The sequence below is a fragment of the Eschrichtius robustus genome, chromosome 8 (assembly GCF_028021215.1).
Source record: "Eschrichtius robustus isolate mEscRob2 chromosome 8, mEscRob2.pri, whole genome shotgun sequence".
NCBI lineage: Eukaryota > Metazoa > Chordata > Mammalia > Artiodactyla > Eschrichtiidae > Eschrichtius > Eschrichtius robustus.
In genome coordinates, this window is record NC_090831.1 from 64996137 (window position 1) to 65016070 (window position 19934).

Genomic DNA, 19934 nt, shown 5'->3' on the forward strand with positions numbered 1-19934 from the left:
ACACATGGTTGGTCTTTGGTTTGGTGGTATAATCATACCCCTTCCTTAGACATCTTATCATAATTTCACATGTAGTCGAAGAGGCCCAACAAGAATAACAAAGATACTCCTATCACTCAGGAAATTTCAGGGCTTAGAGGCTGCCTCCCAGGAATCGGGGAAACAGACCAGCCAAAGTCTTTGTTATACAGCACAGAGTTTTAGAGTTTGCTATAAGAAATGGCCTTGATGGTGAACTCGTACATAGGTATGCTACCTGAATCTGAAGGTGCCTAGTCATTGGGTAATCTCCCAGTATTGGAATAGCAACAGCTACAAAATCCCACAGCAATTAAAACTAATGTTGAGGGCTTCCCTACTGGCGCAGTGGTTAAGAATCCACCTGACAATGCAGGGGACATGGGTTCGAGCCCTGGTCCGGGAAGATCCCACATGCCACGGAGCAACTAAGCCCATGTGCCACAACTACTGAGCCTGCGCTCTAGAGCCCGTGAGCCACAACTACCGAGCTCTCGTGCCACAACTACTGAAGCCCGTGCACCTAGAGCCCGTGCTCTGCCATGGGAGAAGCCACCGCAATGAGAAGCCCGTGCACCACAACGAAGAGTAGCCCCTGCTCACCACAACTGGAGAGAGCCTGCGTGCAGCAATGAAGACCCAACGCAGCCAAAAGTAAAAAATAAATAAAATTATTAAAAAAAAAAACAACTAATGTTGAAATTTTCTGAGAAAATCTGTAGGTATTTAGCAGATATGAAGAGACATGCCTTCATATGTCTATAAAACAAATAAATATAAATAAAATAGCATTTCATTGCAGTTACATAAATTTACCTGAACACTTCACTATGAAAATTTTGATTGCCCATTGTTGATTCATAACTTTTCATACATTGAATATAAGAATCTGGGTAGAACAGTTGATTATAGGAGTTTGGATATATACAGAGTAGTTTAGTTTCTGCAGCTTTTCAAGTTATCAGTTCTTAATATATAATTACAAAAGAATATTCTGTTCATTTTGAAAATATTTTTAAATGATTTTTTTCAGTATTTTCAAATCCACAGGGACCACAGTAGATAAAGTTCTAGCTAAGTGTTCTCATTTGCGATTGCAGTCATGTGCATATAACACACATTTAAGTAGGAGAGATTTTTCAGGTCTCTTTTGAGATTAATCCAGATGTATCAGATAGAGTGCCAGCGTTGCTCATTCACACAGCTGTAAATCAGAACCAACCAATATTTTCCACGTGCTTTCAAAATGAATTCTTTAATCTATCAACAGTGCACCTTTCAACAGCACAATACAGTAATCGTGAGGGTTGCTGAAAGCTACTTTATCTGCACATTTATAATTCAAATGAATGAGGTGACTGGATATATGTCAAAGGCAGTAAGTCCTCTGGTTGCCACGTAAAGCCTGCTAGTGTTCTGTATTCATTTCAACTGGAAAGCAGACATCAGAATAGATAATAGATACAAAAAATACAATCAGAAGCCAGGAGTTTGATTTTTCCATGTGTCAGGTTCAGTATTGAGCTACTAAAGTTTTAACACCCTAATTGTGAAGTCATTTATTTTATTCCAGCATTCCTCAGGAGCCATAAATTGCTACAAGATACCAGCAGTTTATTTAGCCTTAAAACGCTTCAAATGTTTCTGTCTTTCTATCCCCCATGATTGTTTGGCGTTAATTGCCCTCACAAATGATCGTAGCAGAGAAGACAGGGGAATGCTTATCTAGCAGTTCACTAGTAGCATTAAGGAGTTTAATTGTACTAGATAAACATGACAGGCAATTATTGAATGTTGTTACACATTAGAAGATTAAAATGGAATGCTAAGCATTATACTCTTTTGCAGTTTTGTCTTTATCTCAGTGCCTAATCTGTATCTTTCAACAATTTAATGGATTGAGTTTTATTTGAGAGACATTCTCTGGAATATTCTATTGGAAGATCAAACATAAAAATTTTATATCTGCTTACTTGAAAGTGCAGTGTGAATCAGACTCAAGTCAGACATGACATATTTCACTAATGCCATAATACTTCAACAGATAAAATGGAAAGAAAGAATTTCCATTTATCTGTTACTCTGTAGTAGTGACATGAAAAATCATGTGATTCTATTTTCAACTATAATTACTGAATAACAAAAAGGTTAGAGGTTTACTTTTGCAGTCATTTTGATCTTTAGCAAGGTGGAAAATGCAATTCTAGAAATATTTCAATAATTTATTACCTTCGAAATACTAGTGTCCTTTAACTAAGCTATTGATAATATTTGGAAATAGTTGGGATTTTTTCTTAATTCATTGTCTTTTACAAACATTAAATAATCTGGTTACAGATGGCATTGATTTGGAAATGACTTTAGACATTTGTACAGTTTGATTCTATTTCTTAAACTATTACTATGAAACACAAATTATTACTGGCCCTATCAGGAGTTACATTTTTAAGTATCACATACTTTATAGATTTATTTACTGGCTGTGTTGATTGAAAAGGAGAATGTGATTTGAAACATATTTTAACTCAAAATAGTGAGCTGGGCTTGTTTTCCCACCTCAAACCATACTTAAAGTATGAGCTTTAAGTAGGTCATGGTAATCTGTTTGAAGAACAGTTACGCTTTTCAAAATTTTGGTAAACACTATTGTAAAGTACTTTTTCAGTCCTCTATTGGACTTCCCTCTGGATTATTATCCATACTCCAAAAGTCTTCTTCAATATCAGAAGTACATTCAAAACTCAACATTAACATCTTCTTTCTGTCTTCAGTATTTCACAGCTGGCAAAGCCCCGGCTGACACATCTGCCCCCTTGAAGATTCTCTGAGACTAATTCCCACTTTTGAGCATTCTTTCATTGCATCCTGCTCTTCATACCAAATTCATGATCCCATCTTTTTAAAAAAGTTTTCTTTTATACTTACAATTTGCTGATATAATATGCATATCCTCTGAGGCATCAAATTCAGTCCTAGGAATATGCCTAACAGAAATGCATACGTATGTTCACCAAGAGACATGTTCTAGAATGTTCATAGCAGTACAGTTGATAATAGCTTGCCATTGAAAAATACCCAAATGCTCACAAACAATAGAATGAATTAAAAAACCCATAATATAGTCACACAATAGAGTACTATACATTAATTAGAATGAATAATCTTCAACAACATGCAACAGTATGGATGAATCTCACATCACAACGTAGGGTGAAAGAAGGCTAGCACACATGGGTATATACTGTATGATTCCATTTACATAAATTTTTTTAAAGTAAAACAGTTCTAGATTGTAAGAAATCAGGGTAGTAGCTGCCCATGTGAGAAGAGGTAGTGATTGGAAGGCAACAAAAAAGAGGGTTCTGGAGTAGTGTTGGTTTCATGCATGTGTTCAGTGAACTTTATACTTTGGAAAGATACACTTTTGTGTATCGAGACTACAATAAGTTTAAAACAGGTGATGTGTATATTTGACAAAAATATAGAAGATAATATAGAGAGAAATATCCCACAAAACTACTTCTCACCCAGATTTTGCTGATTCTTCCTGTGTCTTACAACAGAGTTCCTTAATTTCAGTCCTACACACGCACACACACGCACACACACGCACACGCACACACACACATACACACACACACAAATAAGTACAAGTAAAACTGGTGAAACTTGAATAAACTCAATGGATTGTATCAATCTCAGTATCTGGGTTGAAATTATACTTTAGTTACCATTGTAGGAAACTGGCGAAAGTATGCAGGGGACCTCTTTATATTGTTTCTTACAAGTATATGTGTCTACAATTACCTTAATAAGAAAATTTTCAATTAAAAAGAGAGGGAGTGATGAATAAACACAAGAAAATATATTAATTTCCAAAAATCAGGCACTATCCCAAGTGAACTGTATTGTAATGTCTGGGGTTGCCAGAAACCTGTACTTTTAACATGTGTCCCAGGTAATTTATAAAGCAAGGCTAGGAAATACTATGTAGTAAGTTGGCTAGCTTTTTAACACTGTATCAAGTCAGGACACTTTGGGCACAAGCTTATAGATTAGATCTGTCATACTGGTTTTTAGGTGGTCTTATTTCACTGTAATAAAAGAAATCAGTGTTTGTTGGTTCTCTTTTAAATCTGCCTAGAATAAGAAGAACAAAATACTTAGGAATAAGTTTAAGAAAAGAAGTGCAAGACATACACTAAACACTACAAAACATCATTGAAAGAAATTAAAGAATACCTAAATAAATGGAAAGAAATTCCATGTACCTGGATTGTTAAGATAGCAATACTCCCAAATTGATCAAACTATTCATCACAATTCCTATCAAAATCTGCCATTTGGGGCAAAAATTGACAAGCTGATTCAAAGATGTATGTGGAAATGTAAGGGACCCAAAACTTCCTTGGAAGAAAAAGAACAAAGGAGGACTCAGACTTTCTGATTTCAAAACGTACTACAAAGTGACAGTAATCAAGACAGTGTGGTGCTGGTATAGAGATCAGTGGAGTGATATTTAGAATCCAGATATAAACCCTTACATTTAGAGTCAACTGATTATCAACAAGGGTACAAAAACAATTCACTGTAGAAAAAATAGTATTTTCCACAAATGGGCCTGGGATAACTTGGTAATCACATACAGAGGAATGAAATTGGACTGCCTATGTTTTAACATATACAAAAATAACTCAGAATGAATCATATACTTAAATATAAGAACTAAAACTATAAAACTCTTAGAAGAAAAAACTGGGTGTAAATCTTTATGACCTTGGATTAGATAATGGTTTCCTAGATAGGACATCAAAGCACAAGCAACCGAAGTAAAAATAGATAAATTGGACTTCATTAACATTTAAAAGTTTTTTTCTTCAAAGGACATGAAAATAAAAAAGACATAATAAGTTTTGACAAATGTAGAAATTGGAACACTCATACCTTGCTAGTGTAATTGTAAAATGGTACAGTCACTTTGGAAAATAGTTTGGCACGTCTACAAAAAGTTAAATACACTCCAAGATATATACCCAAGAGAACTGAAAACTTGTCCATACAGAAACTTGTACACAAATATTCACAGCATTATTCATAATATACAAAATGTGGAAACAACTAAAATGTCCATCAGCTGATGAAAGGATAAAAAAATATGATATATCTATACAATGGAATACTATTTGGTTAATAAAAAGGAATGAAGTACTAACACATGCTACACCATAGAAAAACCCAGAGAACATTACATTAAATGAAAGAAGCCAATCATAAAACATAATGTTTGATTTCATTTTATAAATTGTTCAGAATAGGTGAATTCTTAGAGATATAAAGTAGATTAGTGGTTGCCAGGGAGGGGAAAATGGGAAATGACTGCCAATAGGTATAGAGTTTCTTTCCGTGGTAATGAAAATGTTCTGAAACTAGATGGTGGTCATGGTTGCATAACTCAGACTATATTAACGACCAGAACGTGAGCTGATTTTTATAGTATATAAATTGTGTCTCAATAAAATTTTTAAAAATCTACCTAGAGTTCCTAGTATAAGTTGTTTACATTATAATGATTTTCAAAATCGAATCTTTGATGTTGATGTAAAATGGTAAGAACAGAGTGTTTTCTTGTTTCAAGAACAACCACTCCGCATAGTATGACAGACGACTCTTGACCAGAGGAATTTTGCTCTTTCCACTTATTTGCCTTGAGAACAATAGTGATAAACTGATACTGTGAAATGCCAAGTTGGTAGTGAGGGACTGGTCAAGGAAAATGCTCCCATTTCTCAAAATAAATCTGTAGACTCTTAAGTTAATTGACTGTGTGATTTGATGGAATGAGTACTAGACTAGACCTCAGAAATCCTATCCCTATCTCTTACTGTGTGACCTTGCACTTGTCAGTTATCTCTCTGTATTTGTTTTCTTATCTGTCCAGTAGAGCATCAGTACATGCCCAATACATTTATAATATCTGCAAGAGAATCAAATGAATACAAGGTGTGAAGGTGCTTTGAAATTGACAGCACTATAAAAATATGAGGCATTGTTTATTTAACATCCTTCATTTTTCTTCCTCAGACTTGATTTTCAGTGAAGGGGAACCATAAGGTGCTAAGTTAAATGGTTCCTTTTGAATATTGATTGAGAGGGTCTGGCTTTCTTCTTGAGGAAGAATGTTGCATGGACTCAGACACTTGAACTTGTGTGACATTAACAGATAGGATTTTATAGAAAACTGTTATAATTTTTTTTAAGGTATCAGTCTGGCCACATGAGAATGATATGGCAGCAGACAGGTTATCGTCAATTAAACACGAGCTGTCAGGAAGTCAGAAATGTTGAAATGTGGTGAGCATGAATCCTAAGCAGATCATATGACAGCTGCTCAGCTGTTATTTTAACAGAGTCACTGTATGTATGTGTCATTTTCCTGCAGAATTTAATTTGAGTCCCTAACGACAGAGACATCTCTGCATTTGCATGTCGCTGTCAGGTCAAACTTGGACCTTCTAAATGAGCTAGAATGGTGGGTAGTAATAGGCAAGTGACATGTGGAGGAGATGGCTCTTGTCTCATTTTCCTCCACTCAGGTTACATTGAAGAGGCCTGCATCATCCCTTGCCCCTCAGACTGCAAGCTCAGTGAGTGGTCCAATTGGTCACGCTGCAGCAAGTCCTGTGGGAGTGGCGTGAAGGTTCGGTCTAAATGGCTGCGTGAAAAACCCTATAACGGAGGAAGACCATGCCCGAAACTGGACCATGTCAACCAGGTATTTTCTACCAATGGGAATATTGTAAAATATTTTCTAGTTGCACGATGATCTATTTTTTTTAATCCAAAATAGAGAAGAATAAATAATAGCCCCTGAATAAGAAGTTTGACCCACTTTATCTTTAGAATGCCTGAGTAAATTATTAAAATCCCAAATCAGATAGATGATCTCTGTATTCTCAAGAGATTTATTTAGTACACTGTATTATATATATATACATATTAATATAATTCAATGGAAATAAAAATGAAATCTGCTTTTGAAATACTGTCAAGGTATTTAAACTATTATACAATAATTTGTGCGCTGAGAGCAAGATTGTCTTTTTCTGATAGATCCACTAGACTCTCAGAAAAGACATCTCAATTACCATGTACATAAATTAAAATCAAAGAAAGTATATGGGTTTGGGTCTAAAATTGAGAAATATATTCTGTACATTTACTTAAGTTTGTTCAATATGAAATATGTTAAGAAAAAAGAAATATACTGGACTTCCCTGGTGGCGCAGTGCTTAAGAATCCGCCTGCCAATGCAGGGGACACGGGTTCGAGCCCTGGTCCAGGAAGATCCCACATGCCGTGGAGCAACTAAGCCCATGCGCCACAACTACTGAGCCTGCGCTCTAGAGTCCGCGAGCCACAACTACTGAGCCCGCATGCCACAACTACTGAAGCCAGTGCGCCTAGAGTCCATGCTCTGCAACAAGAGAAGCCACCGCAATGAGAAGCCTGTGTGCCGCAACGAAGAGTAGCCCCCGCTCACTGCAGATAGAGAAAGCCCACGCACAGCAACGAAGACCCAATGCAACCAAAAATAAAAATATGTAAATAAAATAAATAAATTAAAAGAAAAAAGAAATATAAAGATGGCGTCAAAGTAACCGTATGTTATCTATCAATTTGGTGATTGGCCTTTTCAATCTTATGTGGAACTTCCTTTGACTTCGGATGCACACCTTGTTAGCTGCAGTTCATAGCTGTTACTCGTGTTCCATTGGAAATAAAATGTCTAATGGGGGGAATTGTGACTAGTTTAATGTAATATAAGATTCATCAGACAGTTATTGCCATGTTTGGCCTACATGTGAATTAACAAAGAGTGAATTTCACACAATATGTGTAGGTATTAAGACGTATGTTTAAATTTAAGTCACAAATGAACCAATTCATATGTATGAACTAACCTTAAATATGTAGGTATGTTTCATACACACATAGATTTTCTAATTTTAATCTCCAAACACACTGCTTACCCATACGTTTGCCTTCCCAAATTAATCTAAATTTGTTCATCACAATAAAAGTAAATTATAGAGAAAATAAAAATAACTTTTGAATAAATCGATTAAAGGCCAAGAAAGTGGAGAATTAAATTGCATAGAAAGTACTCCAAAAGGATGCTGATTTTTCCCCCAAAGAAAAATTGCTGAACTTGCCCTTAAATACAACTGAAGGTGAATAATATACTGCACTGCTGCCATCTACTGGTAATTAAGTTTCTCTGTCCTAGTGAATATTTCCAAAGAAGAAAATGCATGACCCGGATTAAACAGAATAACTGAAATGTAATGTTTATAATACAAAAGAATATGGTTCTACAAGTTTTGAAATCTTGAATTTCCAATAGTAAATTTAAATTTTAATCCATGATTCAAATAAATTCTACACATTTTCATACCTTTAGTGTGTATGTGAACAGCCAGATTTTAAAATTAAAATGAGCTATGTTTGCCTTAGCATTTTTTAAATAGTGAATTTGCAGAAGTTCAAATTGGTTGTACCAAGTTGTCTTTGCTTAAAAACTCTTTAACCTAAGCCATTTCTCTGTCACTCTGATATAATCTAATGCAGAGTATGATAAGGACATCTGAGTATTTGTTATCAGCCTACTGGTGGTATATTGAGACATGAACAATGGAAAAATCAAAGCTAAAACAAATAATAGATTCCTGAATCTTTGACTTTGAGCACAAATGTTCTACATTAAAAAATAGAAACTTTCAGGGATTTATTTGTTAGTAAAATGTTAGGAAAGTAAAGAATATGCAAAGGTTTGTGTAAGTGTTGAAAATCGTAAATCATATAGATTTTTACTGCAATTATACGTTCCTCAGTAATTAAGTCGTACTTTGCCTTGAAAATGATCTCTGAGGTTCCATTTTCCAATTGAGGAAGCAAATCCCCATTTCCTCAGAAATATGGGTGGATGGATGGGTTAAAATCAATATATCAGTCAGTCAGTCAATCAATCTATAGATAGTCCACTCACAATTTGAACCACAAGATATTTGCAGTCATATGTTGATTCCCCATGATACGTATTTTGACGTCTACTCAGTTTTCTAAGATTTCTTCATCCTGCCCATCAAATCCTTTCCTTAACTTGCTGTTTGCAATACTCATTTGTGTATCTTAATTTTAAACAGTAATAAGGAGGTGGCTTTTCTCTTTCAAGGTCTAAGAAAGATGTTCTAATCATTTACCAAAAAAAAAAAAAAAATCCTTTATATATGGATAATATTTGAAACTTAGAACATGAGTTCTTCTCATCAAATATACTGACATTTTAACTTATCTTTGTTTCTCTCTCTTTTCTTCATTCCTGGTGAACACTACTCCAGGCCCAGGTAAGAACTTTTAAACCTCATCGTTCATAATAGAGTGCTCTTTGTTTTCATTTTACTCCTGGCATCAGAGAATGTATTTCTTTTCCTGCCATTTCTTTTCTTTTATAGGGAAAAACATGTTTTCCATAAAATTTTTCTTCTGCAGCTATTCCCTTTGTCTTCCTAGCATATTACATGTGTTTTCTCATTTTAATATCAGAGCCTAAGGTACAGGGGTAGCGGAGAACAAGCATAATTCACCACCCTTGAAAAGACAATGACACCTCCTGTTAATGGTCGCATGCTTCTCGGAGAGGGAGAGGGAGAGGGAGAGGTGCAGGTGGGCTCAAAGCGGTAGCAGGAGGTGGCTCTGAACTGATTTGTATTCACTCCAGTGTAGGGGATTAAAATGAAAGCCATCAAAGGATTAGGAAAGATGGCATTTCCCCTTCAGTTGTTCCCTTCCCCACAACTTGTAGGGTAATATTTTACTAAATACTAAAACAGTATTTAGTCCTATTTTAATACAGCACCCAATGTGAAGGTGATAACTTATGACAGTAATTACAGATTCTCACTCCAACAGTGCACACTTTTTATTCCTGTGTGGAATAGGTCAACTTTATTCACTTTACTTGGATGTTTAGTAAAACTAAAATTTGCACAAAAGAATGGTTCCAAAGGACTATTTAAATCTATATTTTCTGGAATTAAATAGTTATATAAAATATTCATGTAGTTTGTGTGTGTGTGTGTGTGTGTAAAATAGGAAATAAGAGTTATCATAGATTTTGAAATGATTTTAAGAGACAATTTTCTTTAATGGTTGAGTCAGCTCTGTTGCAGTGGATTATGGTCCTTTTTTTCATTTATTTAGTCATTCTTCTTTCTCACTGAGAAAAGAGCATAATTGGTTCATTGTGCTAAAAATCCTGAAACAACCAACCACACCACCCCAAACCTGGGGCTGCAAGCCTTTATGGGCACCAGAGCAGAGACAATTTGCTTTGTTTTATGTGGCCCTCACTGCTTAGTACCTGTGTAATATGAGACCAATTTCAGACCTTGCTTCCAAGGTTTAGTTAGTTTTAAGATAGCTTTATTTCATATCATTTATCTTTTAATTTAGTTTCATATATGGAACACACACACACAATTCTTATTGGTATACATACTTATTTGGAAAACAGGCCAAATTATACTTATTTGAAAACAGCTACTTTTATATGCTTACTTAATTCATTAATTCTTTTATTCATTTATTCATCTTACTCAACAAATCTCTATAGAATGCCTGACATATGAGCACCCTGGGCTAAGTATTGAAGACACATGAAACTGTGAACAGGACATATGGCCCAGGAAATTACAATACTGTGTGGTAAGGGTCAGTCTAGGAAAGTACAGAATGTGTCTGATGTGGTCCATGAGGTCCAGTCTCCAGCTGCAATGTGATAGAGGGGCAGCACGATACAACGCAGTTAGCCGTTCCCTTCACTGCTAGAACTCTCAAGAGATCCTCTATAGTCCTGTTTTAGAATAATGAACAGTAAAGGAAAGGCTTCAGAGTAGCTAAACAAGAATATCATGATAACTGTGATATCAAGTGTTCCCACTCACCTCATGGGGTTCCGTGAGGTGAGGTCATTGAGAACCGTGTGTGTTTCAGGTGTATGAGGTCGTCCCTTGCCACAGTGACTGCAGCCAGTACATATGGGTTACAGAGCCATGGAGCATCTGCAAGGTGACCTTTGTGAACATGCGGGACAACTGTGGAGAGGGCGTGCAAACCCGAAAAGTGAGGTAAGGCCAAGCCTAGTAACACAGAGAAGCAAAGGCACAGCCACGTCCCGATTTCTCATGTGCCAACGTGAGCTTGCCCTCCTCCCAATCTCCTGAATGAAATTGTCTTCAATTTTACTTTTATGGAGTCTGTGTTCATAGAATGCTCTAAAGGGATCTGCTTCCAACAGCAGTTTATCATCCTCTGCCTTCTGATTTTAGGAAGCTTTGCTTCAAGGTACTCTTGCAGGGAAAGGGCTGCATATTGAATGTGAGGTGAATGAATGCAGATTTTCCAACCCCAGTAACTTCTTCCTTAAAGGTCAGATATATTTCTAACTGTATCTTAGTGATAATCTTTTGTAAACTCTTTATCCTTTGTATCAAACTGGCTATCTTTTGAATACTCTCATCTGCTCTAGGAAGCCTTCCCTAAACCCCCCGCTGGCTCGTGCCTCTCATTTGTTCTCAGAACCACACTGTCCGGTGGGGTAGCCACAAGCCACGTGTGACTATTTCACTTTAAATCTATTAAAATTAAATAAAATGCATTTCCTCAGTCACACTAGACACATTCTAAGTGCTCGATAGCCAGAGGTGGCTAGTGGCAATTCTGTGAGACAGCACAGTATTTACATTGTCATAGAAAGCTCTACTGAGCAGCCTTGTTCTAAAATATCCCACATACCCCTCACTGTTTTGAAAGATCCATCTACATGTCTGTCCCGTTTATTAAATCCTGTTTCTCCAAACTGAGACCGTGTCATATTCACAGAACTTCCCTAAAACCTAATACAATTAAATTATTGTAATAATTGTAATACGATTAAATTAACTCATTAAATTATCCCTACACCATCTACATATGATCCTGAAGGGTCTTAAACCTGGGAAACAAATATATGAGGCTTTATTATCTCCACGTTACGGAGGAGATTCAGAAGTACTAAGTAATGTGCTGAGAGCACACACCTAGTAAAGGGACAGTTGCATTCAAACTCAAGTCTCTTGTCACTCTTTAACTACAACCAGTTTCTTCTAACTCTGCTGAGTGACACACAGTAAAGAAAAATATGAAAACATCCAAAACCTGAGAACTCCTGTTGTGAAGAATCCCATTCTCACTCATGACATAACTTTTCATGAATTTTAAGATTCCTATTTCTTAATCTGTTTCAATAGGAAAGTAGAACAAGTTATCGTTTATATCATAAAACCTTGGCACACTATGTAAAACATTTCTTCCAGTAAAGATAGTCTCTATCTCTTTTTTCAAAAGCCCATCTGAACTCTCCAGTTATTTTACGGAGTAACTTTTAAAGGTGGATGAGGTGGATGGAGGTAATGAGTTAATAGGGAAACAGGGAAGAAAAAGACAGAGATTCTGTTTTCTACCAATCTTCTGCCAAATTTAAAATTTCTCTTTCAAATATAAAAATATTTTTCTTATATTAAAAATTTGATCAGGTTGTGTTTTTTGTTAGTAGAAAAATTATAATAAAGAACTTCTTTCGGCTTTCCCTTCGGCTATCTGTGTATATGTTGCTTCTTTTTGCTTTGTGAATAGGTATTCTCAACATTTCCAAACACATCTTAAACAAAGTAACTTTTCTGGTCAACTTATTTTTCCAGTAAACGTTTTTAATGCAAACAGAGAAAAGAGAAGATCAGTATTGATTGGAATTTCTGATTGTGTAATAATGTTTCTTTCTTGATTCAGTAGTATACCTCCCAGACCTTACCCTCTGCTAATTAAGGTCAAATGTCCTGTTAGATGCAAGCATTGGGTGACATTTCAGGACAGAAGAGTCTATAAGAGAGCAGGTTTCAAAATATCTCATTCTTTCTCTTTTAGGATGGTGTGACATAGCAAAGACTGAGTAATAGTAGTGGTTTCCCCTGCTGGGAAGGAATATTTTTTCACTAACATTTTTGTAGAATTGCCAGCACATGATGATAATAAAAACCAAACAGATTTGGTTATTTCTATTGTTGCTTTTGAATTTTCTGCAGGCAACGCACCCCCTTATTGCTACAACTGTGGTGGGCATCTGGACCCACCCTTGGCCTCCAACTTGGTGGTGGTTTTCTAAAATAGTTCAGTATTCTCACAGCATAATCCCTTCTCCTATGGAAAGGAGAAAAGGCCAGGAATTTGAAGAAAGCAAATGAACTTAAAGTGCTTTCCTTTGGGCTCAAGACTTGATCCAAATATTTATTCTATTCTACAGTGATAAAAATATCATTAATACCAACTCAAATAAATAAAACATAAATAATCTGAATGTCAACAAGAAGGGTTTTTTTTAGCAATTGTGGCACATTCAAATGATGGAATTCAAATGTAATCATTAAAAATTATGTCTTAGAAACACAGTTAATAACACAAAAAGATTTTTATAATGTATTGTTGATGTTTTTCCTAAATGGTACAGATAGTAGGTGAAGTTTGCTCCTATTTAATGAAATGAAAATATAGGTTTAAATATAGTGGTCTGTTAAGAGTGGTTATCTCTGATAGAATGTAGTGAATTTTTATTATTTCTTGTGATTTTCCTAAAATGAATCTATTACCTGTGTAATAAAAATTGAAGGAAAAGAAATACCTTTGAAAACAAAGTTTTATGCACATAACTACTTAATAGAGTATTGAACATCTGTCCTTAACTTTGAATCAATAGGTAATTTTGCAAGTTAATCCTTGTACATCATGTCAGGGCCTCACATTAATGTAATCTTTTCTTAGCAGCAAATCCAACTTTGGAGATTGAACTGTCCCATCTGCGCCATGTCCTCTCATAGCTGCTGTCAACAGAACATTTTTAAAATGCCACTGAAGCTAGAACTTTTTTCCTGGGAAACTAAAATTCTCCCAGCGAAATTTATAATTTATTTTTTTCCTTCAGCAATGAAACTATATAAATGTCTGTCTACATTTGCATATTTTTGTGATTACTTTTTATATATTTATTCAATATCAAAAAAATGCAGAGGTCGGTATTTGTGTGGATATTTTTCCAGGTTACAAACCCGGCTAAGACATAACCAACAGCTTAGTTTTCCAGTCTTTGAATGCGTTCCACAGGAAAACCACATTTCTCTTAAAATTAGCAGCACTGTATAGAAACGTGATTCTGCAGAGGAGATTTGTGAAGACGCAATGTCCCTACTGATTGTAAATCCCTGAGAAAAGTTGACATTCCAGGTATAATTGGTAATGTAATACAACCAACGGTTTAAAACGTTGCAATGGGTTTGAGAAGCTTAAGAGCTCAAGCCTTCCTTTTCATCTCCTGCAATGCAGTTCTCTTCCCAAACCTATTAATTTGGTTGACCTTCTCTGAGTTACAAATGAGGGATAAAGTTTTTCTCTTCTATTCAAAAAGTGCCCTGAGAGATTATTAACTACAGTAAAAGTTAAGTCTGGTACTAGCCACATTAATTAGATTCCCAAGAGATGACTAAGGAGCCCTTTATGACTGCTTACAATACAATGAAATGTAATAACATGTTTGAATTTGTTCTGTTAAAAAGAAAACTAACAGTAAAAAAGGTCAAGATATAGGAAGACCCCAACAACCATGATTAGAGAATTTGTGCTATTTTTCTTATGATTGTCTCTTCACTTCTGCCTTTCTTTTAAGGTTATCAGCAGATGGGAAGCTAAAATTACTTTTGAAATGACAAAACAACTTGATAAATGCCATCAATTACTTTCTCAAAACCACTTAACTGAAATCTCTCCCTAGGAGATTTCGGCGTGCCTTGTCTTCCATCATATATGAATCTGCCTTCTCCATGGAATTCACCATTTTCCTCCGAAGAAAAACATGCATTATATTCCAAAATTGTAACCCATCTATGAATATCTTTGGTGAACTCATTAGTTTCTGCATCATATATGGGTGTAAATGACCCTCTCCTTTAAGAGGAAGACACATAGTTTATGTACACGGAGCGTATACACAGTGGCTATCACTTTAAAAGATTATGATGCTACATGCAAGCATAGATTTTTAAATCATAAGCTATACAACTATGTATGGGAGGCAGAGATCCTTTTACGTCTTTATGTTTGGAGAATTTTATTCATTAAATTCAAAGCTTCCCATCCCCCACCTCCATGGTGATGTCTTATGAAAAACCTTGTGCCCTAACGGGTTGGCCATTGTTCAGTTGTCCCAGTTCCTTCACTGATAGGTATGTTTTCTTCTAGATGCATGCAGAACACGGCGGATGGCCCTTCTGACCATGTAGAGGATTACCTCTGTGACCCAGAAGAGATGCCTCTGGGCTCTAGAGAGTGCAAATTACCATGTCCCGAGGATTGTGTGATAACTGAATGGGGTCCGTGGACCCGATGCACTTTGGTGAGACAATTAACCATTTATTAATGTAGAATTTGCTTAATTCCTTAACCACTAAAACTTTAAAAATATTAAGAAAATAATAGCTTGGTTACGAAATTAGTTACCAAAGCAAGGCGTATTTTCGGCTACTTCATTCTTAGGACTGTGCCATTTAAAATCAGCAATGTTTGGACTCACAGTGGAACAGCTCAACCTCTTGCAAGCTTTATGCTCCTCCACCATCCTCCTAAACCCAGCACAAAATGCCTTTTTTTTTTTTTTTTTGGCTGCGTTGGGTCTTCATTGCTGCTCGTGGACTTTCTCTAGTTGCAGCGAGCAGGGGCTACTCTTCGTTGCGGTGCGCGGGCTTCTCATCGCGGTGGCTTCTCTTGTTGCGGAGCACGGGCTCTAGGCACGCGGGCTTCAGTAGTTGTGGCACGCAGGCTGAGTAGTTGTGGCTCACGGGCTCTAGGCGCACAGGCTTCAGTAGTTGTGGCTCGTGGGATCTAGAGCGCAGGCTCAATAGTTGTGGCACACGGGCTTAGTTGCTCCACGGCATGTGGGATCTTCCCAGACCAGGGATCGAACCCGTGTCCCCTGCATTGGCAGGAGGATTCTTAACCACTGCACCACCAGGGAAGTCCCAAAATGCCTTTACATTTGCTTTTGAATTCACAGCATGTTAAAAACTGCAGTGGTGATAATGATTCCCTCCAGGTAAAGGGAAAAAGAATGAAAATCTAGTAAAAATACTTCAATGGTGTCAGGTTATTATCATCCCTTGCTTTTTGCCCAATCCATTTTAAATTGTAGAAATAATCTTTCACACAGCAGGGGTATGGCAGCAGGAGTATTGACACTAAAACGCAAAAGATCCTGGTAAGAAAGGGAGTAGAAAGAAGAAAGCTGTGCATCAGTGAATCTCTTTCCACACACTGACTCTTGAGTCTCTTTGGGCCTGGAAAGCCAGCTGAGAGTTTCAAATCACACAAAGCTTCTAGATTTCAGCAGCCCGTAGGGCCTCTTCCATGGGACCCTGGGAGGAGAGTCACTTGAAACAGAACTGGCTGATGATGTGGGAAATTTGGCTTATCCTTGTGCACCTTTGTAAAGCTGCACACTTCAGAATGGCATCAAATCATGGAAAAGATACATCTAATGTGGAATTAATTTGCTGAAATATAATATGGGACAGATGCATGTTTTCAAGGAGAAATTAATTTTCTATTTCAGTGTTAACATTATTAAAGATGCTGATTAGCAGCCAACTGATAGAGCAGGAGCAAAACAGGGCTGGCAGTTGACTTGGATACAGGTTAAATTGCAATTAAGAATCAGCTGTTTCACAAGCATATGCAAATGACTTTCTATTTAATTCCATAGCATCAGATTTGAAGTTACTGTTTCTGATCTTAGTAACCAAGTGTTTTCAAAACAAGACTGTACCAGTAGGAGAATGGCAACCAGTCTTTTTCATTAGCGCTAAGTTGTGTTTGTGTGCATACATGTGTGCACATTAGGAAAATAAAGGTTGTATATAACTAGTTATTTAAAGTTCACCCTTAAAACCGTTTTTCAGGTCCTGTCAACTATATTAGATAAATAGATAGATTATAATTTCTGTATTAGTGATCTACAATAATTAATATGAGCATATGTATGTGTTTGTGTATGGATGATGTGATGTATCTATTTTTTTTTTTAAGTATTTGTTTATTTATTTATTTATTTATTTTTGGCTGTGTTGGGTCTTCGTTTCTGTGCGAGGGCTTTCTCTAGTTGCGGCAAGCGGGGGCCACTCGTCATCGCGGCGCGCGGGCCTCTCACCATCGCGGCCTCTCTTGTTGCAGAGCACAGGCTCCAGACGCGCAGGCTCAGTAATTGTGGCTCACGGGCCCGGTTGCTCTGCGGCACGTGGGATCTTCCCAGACCAGGGCTCGAACCCGTGTCCCCCGCATTGGCAGGCAGACTCTCAACCACTGCGCCACCAGGGAAGCCCTGATGTATCTATTAATATTTGACACATAGGCTCTTTTTCTCCCAGATTTACTGAGAAATAATTGACAGACATCATTGTATGTTTAAGGCATATAGCATGATGGTTTGATTTACATATATTGTGAAATGATTACCACAATAGGTTCAGTAACATCCATCTTCTCAAATAGGTATGATGGAAAGAAAGAAGAAAAGAATAAAGGAAAAAAACTTTCTGCTTGTGATGAGAACCGTTAAGATTTAGTCTCTTAACAACTTTCCTGTATAACATACAGCAGTGTTAGCTACAGTCATCATGTTGTACGTTACATCCCTACTACTTATTATCTTATAACTGGAAATTTGCACCTTTTGACCACTTTCCTCCAATTCTCCCTTCTCTCCTACCCCCACTTCTGGTAACTGTAAGTCTGATCTCTTTTTCTATGTGTTTTGTTTTTTTCTTTTGTTTTTTAGATTCCACATATAAGTGAGATCATACAGTATTTGTTTATCTCTGTCTGACATTTCACTTAGCGTAATGCCTTCAGGGTCCACATCCATGTTGTCACAAATTGTAGGAATCCTCCTTTTTTATGGCTGAATAATATTCCACTGTATAATTATACTACAACTTATTTATCCATTCATCCATTGATGGACACTTTGGTTTTTTCCATATCTTGGCTATTGTAAATAGTGCTGCAATAAACAAGGGGGTGCAGATATCTTTTCAGGTTAGACACATCTCTTAAGCATTGTCGACTGAAGAAACACACACAGCTTAAAAGTTGCAAGTTAAGCTTTATTCGGGGATCTTACTGAGGATTATAGCCTGGGAGACAACCTTTTAGATAGCTCTGAGGAACTGCTCTGAAAAGGTAAAGGAGGAGCCAGGATAAACAGGAGTTTTTTTGCTGGGAAAGAACATACAGTCAGACATCAAAAGATTACTGCTAATCACTAAAACAGACATCTCTAGTTAATGACTTTAGTGCTTTCCTGTGCATAGGAAGATGCAAGAATCTGGGCTCATTGAAATTATTCCTTGGACATGTATCTTAACTAATTTGGGTCAGTATCCAAAGCACAGAATGCTACCTCTTTTTCTCCATCCTGTTTCCCTCAGGGCACGTCACCTGCAGCAGCTGCAGTGGCTGGTGCCTTGATCATTGTAGAACTGAGACAGCAGGCAACATTCTTTGTGTACCGGAATGGCAGGCAACATTCCCTGTCCCCAGCATCTTAGAGCTAGATGGAACATGAGAAACTCATCCACCACCTTGATTTTATAGATGAAGAAACTGAGGTGTTATGAGATTGTTTAAGTTAGCCAGTGTCCCAAAGGTTCTAACTCTTGCTCCAGTGCTCTCCCTAATACATTAGCTCTTGTGTGGCTGAGTGTTCACCTTTCTGAGGAGCTATATTATTCTTTGTCAGCCTTGCAATCAAAGCAGTTTCCGGCAGAGGTCAGCGGATCCCATCAGACAACCTGCTGATGAAGGAAGAGCCTGCCCTGATGCTGTTGAGAAGGAACCCTGTAACCTGAACAAAAACTGCTTCCACTATGATTATAATGTAACAGGTACGTGAAGAGTCATCTCCTTATAGAGTCAAAGGCCAAATCCCACGTCTGTCATCTCAGCAGCATTTCCGGAAATATTGTTCAACTCCATCTGCATGCCTTTTGGACATGCTGCTTACTCTCCCAGAAATAATTCCGTATTAAATGAAAGAAATATTTATCTGCCTTATTTTTAATACACATCAAAATAGAGAATGAAATTATCACACAAACATTAGCCAGAAATAATTCCATATTAAATGAAAGAAATATTTATCTGCCTTATTTTTAATAAACATCAAAATAGAGAATGAAATTATCACACAAACATTAGCTCTTAAGGCAGACGGTGAATAGCCTGAGGGTTCCTATTTAAGCCACCCTCCCACTTTCAGAAGGTGCACATAAAAGATATATCTTCCCATGGGTATCAGTTTATTGAAAGATGTCTTTCTTCTTCAGAATGTGTTTAATCACTGTGAATACTGGGACAACAGTTCCTTCTGTGGGGGCAGTTCATAGGCGTGATTAGTCTGCTGTAAAGACATCAGCAATCTTAAGCTTGCCAAGAAGTGCGTGAAGAGAATATAAACGTTTCAGAGATATAAATATTATCAAAGGTGTAGGTGAAAAAAGATAGATGAGTGTTTTTTAGAAAAAAAGGCTTATTCTAAATTCCATTTCTTTCCCAAACCCTCATCTCATACCATCAAGGCATATACTCTAGGAAAGAAGAGTTTCATGGTTTATATGACTTAGGGCAACGCTGAAGCTTATTTTGGAATTTTTCCCAAGTAATTTTCACACCAAAATAAACCCCAGAAACTGTACAGTGACACACAGCAGTCAGATTGGCTTTTT

General features: G+C 36.8%; 1 protein-coding gene across 1 annotated transcript in view; it reads left to right on the top strand.

Annotated features, from left to right (window-relative positions):
* THSD7A (thrombospondin type 1 domain containing 7A) overlaps positions 1-19934 on the top strand; it is a 268023-nt gene that overhangs the window by 223054 nt on the left and 25035 nt on the right. The window contains exons 14-18 of the mRNA XM_068549806.1: positions 6612-6790; positions 9417-9422; positions 11071-11204; positions 15400-15553; positions 18950-19094. Coding sequence (XP_068405907.1) covers positions 6612-6790; positions 9417-9422; positions 11071-11204; positions 15400-15553; positions 18950-19094 — 618 coding nt within the window. The remainder of the gene's footprint in view (positions 1-6611; positions 6791-9416; positions 9423-11070; positions 11205-15399; positions 15554-18949; positions 19095-19934) is intronic.